This window comes from Micropterus dolomieu, linkage group LG06 (assembly GCF_021292245.1).
Source record: "Micropterus dolomieu isolate WLL.071019.BEF.003 ecotype Adirondacks linkage group LG06, ASM2129224v1, whole genome shotgun sequence".
Lineage (NCBI taxonomy): Eukaryota > Metazoa > Chordata > Actinopteri > Centrarchiformes > Centrarchidae > Micropterus > Micropterus dolomieu.
In genome coordinates, this window is record NC_060155.1 from 738,770 (window position 1) to 748,855 (window position 10,086).

General features: G+C 40.2%; 1 protein-coding gene across 2 annotated transcripts in view; it reads right to left on the reverse strand.

Annotated features, from left to right (window-relative positions):
• The window catches only part of fam110b (family with sequence similarity 110 member B), a 51,615-nt gene extending 45,334 nt beyond the window's left edge, over positions 1-6,281 (reverse strand). For both annotated transcript variants that reach the window (XM_046051789.1, XM_046051788.1), the window contains exon 1: positions 5,625-6,281. In XM_046051789.1, coding sequence (XP_045907745.1) covers positions 5,625-5,747 — 123 coding nt within the window. In that variant the 5' untranslated portion in view covers positions 5,748-6,281. The remainder of the gene's footprint in view (positions 1-5,624) is intronic.
• Between the last annotated feature and the right edge of the window lie 3,805 nt (positions 6,282-10,086).

The window sequence follows — 10,086 nt, forward strand, 5'->3', positions numbered from 1 at the left end:
CCTCTCCTCTCTTCCTCCAGACTCTGGGACCTTGATTTCCAAAGGAAATGCAAAATTTACTTTCATCAGAGAACATAACTTTGGACCACTCAGCAGCAGTCCAGTCCTTTTTGTCTTTAGCCCAGGCGAGACGCTTCTGACGCTGTGTCTTGTTCAAGAGTGGCTTGACACAAGGAATGCGACAGCTGAAACCCATCTCTTGCATACGTCTGTGCGTGGTGGTTTTTGAAGCACTGACTCCAGCTGCAGTCCACTCTTTGTGAATCTCCCCCACATTATTGAATGGGTTTTGTTTCACAATCCTCTCCAGGGTGCGGTTATCCCTATTGCTTGTACACTTTTTTCTACCACATCTTTTCCTTCCCTTCGCCTCTCTATTTATGTGCTTGGACACAGAGCTCTGTGAACAGCCAGCCTCTTTAGCAATGACCTTTTGTGTCTTGCCCTCCTTGTGCAAGGTGTCAGTGGTTGACTTTTGGACAGCTGTCAAGTCAGCAGTCTTCCCCATGATTGTGTAGCCTACAGAACTAAACTGAGAGACCATTTAAAGGCCTTTGCAGGTGTTTTGAGTTAATTAGCTGATTAGAGTGTGGCACCAGGTATCTTCAATATTGAACCTTTTCACAATATTCTAATTTTCTGAGATACTGATTTGGGGGTTTTCATTAGTTGTCAGTTATAATCATCAAAATTAAAAGGAATGAACACTTGAAATATATCAGTCTGTGTGGAATGAATGTATACATTATACAATTTTCACTTTTTGAATGGAATAACTGAAATAAATCAACTTTTTGATGATATTCTAATTATATGACCAGCACCTGTACTCTTAAAACTTATAGGAAGGCCCTCCGTAATGCCAGAGCAGTGTACTACTCGTCATTAATAGAGGAAAATAGGAACAACCCCAGGTTTCTTTTCAGCACTGTAGCCAGGCTGACAGAGAGTCACAGCTCTATTGAGCCAAGTATTCCCATAGCTCTCAGTAGTTACGACTTCATGAGCTTCTTTAATGATAAAATTCTAACTATTAGAAACAAAATTCACCAAGACCTGCCCTCAACTGGCAACGACTTATCTCTAAACTCAGGAACCTTAGAAACAGCTGTAGAACCAGATATATGTTTAGACTGCTTTGCTTCCCTCAATCTTTACCAACTAACTTAATAATACAATAACAATAATTTCTTCATCTAAACCATCAACCTGCCTCTTAGACCCCATCCCGACTAGGCTGCTTAAAGAAGTTTTACCCCTAGTCAGCACTTCTATACTAGATATGATCAATCTATCTTTATCAACAGGCTATGTACCACAGTACTTTAAAGTAGCTGTAATTAAACCTCTTCTGAAAAAGCCCAACTTTGATCCGGATGTTTTAGCCAACTATAGACCTATATCTAACCTTCAATTTCTCTCTAAGATCCTTGAGAAAGCAGTTGCCAAACAGCTGTGTGACTTTCTACATAGCAATAGTTTATTTGAGGATTTTCAGTCAGGATTTAGAGCTCATCATAGCACAGAGACAGCACTGGTGAAAATTACTAACGACCTCCTTATTACATCAGACAAAGGACTTGTCTCTGTACTGGTTTTATTAGATCTTAGTGCTGCATTTGATACCATTGACCATCAGATCCTATTACAGAGACTGGAACATTTCATTGGCATTAAAGGAACCGCTCTAAGCTGGTTTAAGTTCTATTTATCAGATCGATTTCAGTTTGTACATGTTAACGATGAGCCCTCCATGCATGCCAAAGTTAGTCATGGAGTTCCACAAGGATCTGTCCTTGGACCAATCCTCTTCACTTTATATATGCTTCCTTTAGGCAATATTATCAGGAAACATTCCATAAACTTTCATTGTTATGCAGATGAAACTAATCAGTTAGCTAAACTTCAAATGTGTCTTCAGGATGACCTGTAATTTTCTAATGTTAAACTCAGATAAAACTGAAGTTATTGTTCTGGGGCCCAAACACCTCCGTGACGCATTATCTAAAGATATAGTTTCCCTTGATGGCATCGCCCTGGCCTCCAGCACATCTGTGAGGAATCTTGGAGTTATCTTTGGACATGGACATGTCGTTTAAGTCTCACATTAAGCAAATTTCAAGGACCGCATTTTTTCACCTACATAATATTGAGAAAATCAGGAACATCCTGTCTAAAAATGATGCAGAAAAACTAGTCCATGCATTTGTTACTCCTAGGCTCAGGGGAGTCCTGAACCATCCCTTAGTTATTGCTGCTATAGGCCTAGACTGCCGGGGGACTTCCGATGATGCACTGAGCTCCTCTCTCCTCTACTTTCTCTCCCTCTGTATGCAACCTCATCCCATTATTGCATGTTACTAACGCGACATCTCCCCTTTCCGGTAGTCTTGTGCTTTCCCGTCCCTCTCCTCTCTTCTCATATCACTTCCTGCAGGTGTTTCTGGCTCTGGAGCTGTGGAGTCTGGATCTGTGGCTGCGGGTCACCTGCTGCCCCCGTGTTCCTGCTAGACACCCTCTGCTACAACAACGACTGATCCTCTTTCTGCTGAATTCTGATTGGCTCAATGGCGCCTATTAAAGGAGTTTACTTTGGAGCGAGTTTAATCCAGAACCTTTTGCACCGGTTTGCTACGTTTTGTCGGTGCCGCTGAACTCAGCCCAGGTTTGTGTGACAAGTGCAACAGAGAGGTGAAAGGTGAAAAGAAAAAAAGAGGAAAAAGAAGGAAAGAAAAAGATGTCGGCACAAAAGGCGCCAAATTAACTGACTGCTTCATTGGTGGAAAAAGTGGCTGTGGCAGGCGCAGATGAGGCAGGACCAAGCAGCAGAAGAAATAGGTGCACAATTAGTAATGCATTTATTATATACTGAAATAATTTATATATTTATTTCTATTTAGGCATAAATATATATATATATATATATATATATATATATATATATATATATTATAAACAGTTTGCATGTTATCAATCAAAGACAACATCCTTCTATAAGCAAGGAATCTATGTGTGTCTGTATATATTTAGCTGTTAAGATCAGTGGAGGTGATGCAGAGGGACAGGGTGATGATAAAATAGTCATGTTGATGAGGTGGGAGAGAAGGAAGAGGAGAAGCTGCAGGAGGAGAAGGACAATGGAACCAGACAAACAGTGACAGGTACAGGGGCAGTGTGCAGGAATAGAGATAGAATTAGAAAATGTATTATTGTTAATCACATTTATTACTGATGTTCTTCTCATGCATATGTAGCTGTACAATCAGTACAAGCAGAGGCAGAGTCCAGCACAGGGGAAGCTGAGCCAGATGTAGGCCTGCTCAGTGCTGAAGATGAGGGATTTGATTTTTATGCAAACACACACACAATGCTCTATTTTATGGGACTGTGTTGTAGTTTTTGATTATATTTAGGCCTAACTATTTTAACACTCTGAATGGCTGTACACATGACATGTTGGTAACAGTATTCTATAACTTAAGTGTTCCAGCTCAGGTTTGCCTGACCTGGTCTTGTTCAGTGCAGTGGTGCCTTGCTTATACAAACTGAAGAGGCAGGTGTCATCCTAAAGTTTCTTGAAGGTCTTCAGCAAAACACTATTAGTATTAAAATAAAACTGCAAACTCGCATTAAAAGCCCTCTCCATCTCAAAGTCCCGGGCTGAATTTTAGTACCAGTACATCCCTGGTAGCGTCATGAAAGGCGGTAGGTAGGAGGAAGTGTGGGTTGCCTGTTAATCGGACGGTCGGCGGTTCAATCCCTGGCTACTCCAGGCTGCATATTGAAGTGTCCTTGGGCAAGATACTGAACCCTGAATTGCTGTTCCGCTAGTGTGTGAATGTTAGTTTCTGTTTGAGCACTTCGGCTCACTGTGTGAATGGTGAATGCAAATGTAGTGTAAAAATGCTTTGAGTGATCGTAAAGACTAGAAAGGTGCTATACGGAGCGTTTACATTTACCTGTCAACCCTCCCGATTTTCCCAGGATTCTCCTGTATTTTTAACCTTTCTAAAAAAAAAAAAACACTGTGCGTATTAGAAATGTTTGCTACATTCCCAGCCAGTTGCAGTGTGTAACGTTAGAACTTTAGCTGTAACAGAGATGGGAAGTCAACGGCACCCTCGGGCTCTACAGAGTATTTCACTCGAGAAGCAGAAAAATGATTTACGAGCACAGTGTGCAAGTAAAGACTACAACCTACTATAATTGTTCTGTATGAATGGTTATGATTATTGATTAAGTATTTACTTAGCATTAATAAATTAGAGACCAATGTTTTTCTTGCACATGGATTATATGAATGGAAACATTCCACAAAAATTAAACTGCTGTAACAGTGGGCAGTGTTGGGAAGGTTACTTTGGAAATGTACTAGGTTACAAGTTACCCTATTTAAAATGTAACAGTAGCCTAGGTTAACTATTTCAATTACTCTCTCAAAATAATTTAATGTATCACATTTCATTACTTTTGTAAATTTCTAATAACTGTTGAGAAGCAGTTTAACTGGCAGATGGTGGTGCTGCAAATTTAGACATGAGAACCAATCAGCATCAGAACAGCATCAAACTTTACTAAACAGCTGTGACTGGAACTGGCAAAAAAAGACATTGTGCACATGAAAAACATGTAAAGCAATAAAATTAATATGATTCAATATATAGCTGAACTTTTTATAGAAAATATTCAGATGTAACCCCCAATGTTATCATTTTCATAACTAACTTTGATTTAAAGGCACATTTTCCCCAGTAACTGAAACATTTTAGTTACAGTTCATTTGTAATTAAATTACATGTAACTAGTTGCTTCCCAACACTGGTAACTGGAATATAATATTCATAATAAGCCTAAACTAGAGGTAAACTATACAATATGAAAATTTATTGAATATGCTGAGATTATGTAAGTAATATAGACTTGAATAACATCAGGTCCAGTGCAGCTGACTTGCCGCCCAGTCGCGCTTTCACGCCAAGGATGGTGCATTCAGTAACTCAGTACTGCAGCGTTACTTGGATGAGTAGGCTAACTGTAATACTATTACTGTTTTGTAAATAGTATTGCGTTACACTACCAGTTAATGGGAAAATGAGTAAATGGAAAATGAGAAAAGTAATATTAGTGGAGGTCCTGCCCAACACTGCTAACAGTAGCCTAGCTATGAAATTACTTACTTACTTACTCGTAACACAAGCACACAGCTCCACACTGCTGTCTGACCCTAACTGGTCCACTGACCCTATAGGTGTCATTTACACTGGGGACGCTGGGGACATGTCCCCACCACATTTTAAAATGGCTGATTTTGTCCCCATCACTTTTTGAAAGCATTTGTTAAAAATGTTCTGAAAAATAGCTTGCACCAATTGATTTACACAATAAGAAAACATGCAGTGCAATATAGTTTTCCCTCATAAAAAAACAGACATTTCCACTGTAAAATGGAGCAGAAAATGTCTCCAGAATGTAGGAAATTACAAGTTTAATGCTTAAAATCTTCCGACGGAGACAAATGCTTGATTATGGTATAACCTTCGTTGTTTCACCAGCAGTAAAAACTGTTTTTTGCATTTTAATACTGACACACACACAGCAGACCCCATAGAGAAATGGAACAGTACCTGTCTCCTGAAGTAGTCAGGACCCTTATTGAGGATGCGGAGGGGCACAGTGGAAGTGAAGGGCGTCGCGGGGCCAGCTGCCTTGCTATCTGGAAGGGCTGGAGCCAGTGTCTCTGTCGGCATGGCAACAAGGCGACTGGGGTGGCCGGCCGTGGTGGCAGCGGGTGCGGGGGGGTCGACAGAGGGCGGGGGCACCGGAGGACCCCCAAACCATGAAGACACAAGGTAGAGAAGTGAAAGTCTAGAAAGAGATGAATCCCCTGGCCCTTATTGCTTATAGGACCTGGTGGGACTGAGCCAGACTCTGGGCTGGGGGGCAGGTCAAGTATTGTATTCAGATATACTACTGCATTGCCTGAGTAGGATGATCTCTGTTGGCAGCTCTACAGCCTGAATAATTGAATTCACTGATGTTCACTAAAAAGTCTATACAGGTCTGCGGGGCGTAGGTTCCACTGACCTATTCATCAAGTAAGATGGACAGTTAGATGGATAAAAAGTGAGAGAACGAGTGCAGTGACAGAATGGAAAGGAGGAAAAAGGATGATGAGTGTGTTGTGGTTGAGTGCTTCCACAGGGCGGAAGGAAAAAATAGAGGATGGTAGCCCCGCTGCCTCTCCACCCTCGGTTCAGCTCTCCCTTAATCTCGCCACACTATCTGGAATAGGCAAAAAGAGAGAGAGAGCCAGTGGGATTAGAGTTAGGCTATGACATCATGCTCCTCAGTGTGCAAACTATACCATAGCTTTTGGGGGAGCTCACTTTTTTCCCCCCTGGGACAGGGGAGGGGACAGACTGTGATTCTTACTGCTGAATGATTAATAGCTGCAAGCATGTAGGCCTGGGGCTGACTGTGAAAGTATCAGGCATGTTTGTCTTATTATATTATTATCATATACAGCCATTTTGCTACAATTACGCTTCACACAACAGCTGCAGCTGTGTTTGCGACCTGACCTATCTTTATCCCGTGAGAGGGAAGAATTTAGAAAGTTGTGTGATGCTAGGGAGAGCCCCCAGCTGCAGTAGTGCATGGATCATGCATAATATTCATCCAGCCAGAGGGAACGATCACGGACCATTCACAGCGTGTCGTTAGTACAAGCGACACAACCAGAGAGGCAGTGGGGCGGTGGAGCATACAGGGACAGGAGATCGCAGAGCGACCGGCCCTCTAGCTGGATGAAGTCTGACGCTCCTGATTTTACCCCTGGATCCATGATGATAGAGAAATATAGAAATTAATGTCAATAAAGCATGCTGTCAATATTTTAGAGGCCCCCTCTAAAATTTCTGTGCCTGAAATGTGTTCGGGGTTTACAACAAAGATGGAAGGTAAGGGGACATAGGGACTCAGCTTGGGGGTGTTACATACACTTAGCTCACGAAACATGAGGAAATACAATTCAAGGTTTACAACAAGAAGAGAAGATAATTGTACACTAGTTTTATAAAACGTTCAATCTGGAAATACATGAAGGTGGGGCAGGGGGTCCTCCCCTATAAGATTTTGAGCATTAAACAGTTCATTTCCTTCATTCTACCACCACCTATAATCAGTGCTTGAAGTGGAAAATATAGGTGTTGGTACTTAGGGCTGGGCAATACAGCCTAAAATGTTATCACGATAAAACATTTCACATCATTCAATATCGACTATTCTTATGATAAATGTCAAGTCATTTTAAGGCAGATTTTTGCTCCTGAGTGAAAGTTGAAGAAACCAGATGGTTAATTGTAGTTTTAAACTATTATTATGCTCAGAACAAACACTTAAATCCAAACAGTGGAGCCAGTGTTTCCCATATTATATATATATTATTAACGCTGCCCGCCACATACTGATTTTCGATTTTTTTACTAGGCCTATTTAAAATCGTATTTGATTGCAGAGCGCTGTAGCGCATTCGCTCAGCACATCCTTTTGTTCGTCCCTCTCTATTTCTCCCTCATGAACAGTGCTACACAAATCTGTCCAACACGACGCTGTTGGACACCCAGCTTAAAAAAAAAAAGTTATTAGAAAGCATGTAAGGAGACTAGCTAATAAGAAGAGCTAGAGCTAAGTTAACGTTATAATACAGCTGGGTTGTCGAGGTTAGCACGTTGTTTATAGCTGGTGCCACTGTGGGAAATACTAGGATCACTTAACAAATCTGAGGTAAAACATTAAAAACAATTATGAAGTAAATTTCAATTAAGTAATCTTTTTTTCAGTCCCTTTTCCTCAACAAATTAAAGTGCTGATTTGTTAGTGATTCAAATTAATTAAATCAAACACTTATTAAACATTTGTTATATTGTTACTGAGGAAAATTATATTGCGATAATCATTATTGTTTTTTTGCGCAGCCCTGCTGGTACTCTTCATTCACATGGGGGCTCACGGCTGCATGAAAGGCACCGAGTTTCTACCTGCTCCGTCTCTGCCAACAGAGATTAGCAAACAGGCGAGAATGGGAACAGATGAGCACCACATAGAGCCCACCGGTATGCAAGAAAAGTCAGTCCCCTTTCTTTCATGAATATTTTCTACAGACATATTTATATATTGTCGAATACAAAAATGCCTCACGACGGAATTCCGACACAGTGCCGGAGAACTCTAAGTCCTGAGCTATTGTAGTGTACCTTCACTTTGTTTAAAAAAAAATGTATATTAATACTTGGACATATTAATTTCGTATGCACTCGTTACAAATTCTAACATCGCTGTCCGCCCAAGGTCTCAGGGATCCTTGGGTATAGCTTTAATAACAATTAGGTAAAAGTGATCAGTTATTTATCAATTGTTCAGTCAGTTTAAATCATTCAGTCTCAATTCAGAGGAGGGAATCTTCCATGCATAAACCCGCATTATAATCTACTAGCGTGAACATAAGTGAGAGTAAATATGCATATAAAGAAGATAAACAACAATGATTAGTCAACAACAAGAATGCAATAAACGGAAGTTAGAACAGAATTGATAGGGTTCAATGTAAATGCTGTTTGGCTATTGTGAAAAGAATATGACTAAGGAAATAAAGGAAATGAGCGGATGCAGGTTTTGGTTCCTACAGTAATCACTAAATTTGAAATTAGGCTATAGATTAAGGCAAAGCTAAAAACAGGTACAGATACACATTTTCCTGTTTCCATCATCATCCTGTTACACTACACAAACATGAATTTCGTGTTAGACTCATAACATGTACGTTGTTTTGCATGTTAGAGCTTCCACGGTGAAAGCATTATTGTCTCTGATGAGGATTGCACTCCAGAGCCAAGCACAGAGGCGAAGCAGAGGAGGGTGGGCAGCCAGGGTCCAAGGAAGAAGAGGCAGAGGACGGGGAGGACGAGGTGCAAGCCAAGGAGCACATATTCTAGGACCTGCATCCAGCTTCACACTCCAACAAAACAGAGGTTTAATCCTAGCAGGGTGTAAGATGTAATGTCACTAATAATTACAAATAATTCCATCCACTGTGTGGATGAATACATGTACCTTGTTTATGTTTTATTCCCAGGAGGGTAGAGAAAATACAAGGTATATTGTTCCCGGTTCTGGATAATATTTTCATCTTTTTTTAAATAAAACACTGAAAATGATAAATGCCTTTTCTTTACACTTGCAGCATAAACAATCAAGCAAATACATTTAGGTCTTATGTCTCCAATAATGACATCCAAATGTGGTATAACACTTGTTTATTGTTATTATATACTACTAATACTACAAACTATATCACAAATAGATAAACATCATTAAAAATAAGTATATACAGGAAGAAAGATAAGCTGTGTCTGTATCTTGACTGATTATGAAGACAGTTCAGTTTGTATGTAGCATTGTATCGCTGCTGTGGAGATTAATTAATTTAATATATCACAATCACCTCTTTGACATAATTACCATATTTCAAAACCAACCATATTACTTTATGTTGTACTTTTTGCTGTATCTAGCAATACAGTTGGGGTAGGGACACCTGACTGAACCCCATGTTGACAGGGATCATCAGGTCTCCCGGTTCTGCTTCTAGGCATCTCCTCAGTAGTAGACAACCATCAGAGGAGGAGGTCTGAGATGTAACTGTAATCCTTCTCCACCTTCAATGAGTACAAGCACCACTTCCTGGACTTTTGTTGTACACCTTGCTGTACGTGATAATACAGAAAGGAGAATCAGCTTAGTGAAAACTTGTAACACCTGTCATTGTTCTCTTATACAGTATTTAGCATTTCCACATAAAATGCAATCAAAACAATAAATTAGCACCATCTATCTGTATTCCTCATACTATTTAATATTTTTTGACCCATTACTTATAAATGTATTGAGTAAAATGCAATAAAAATGCAACATACTGAGTTGTGTCATCAGCTTTTCTCCTGGCTGGTCTGTGGACACGGTGGTTGTAATCCAGGCCAGCCAGCATTGTCCGATCAGCGTATACTGGTGAGAAGTACAGGGCTATGG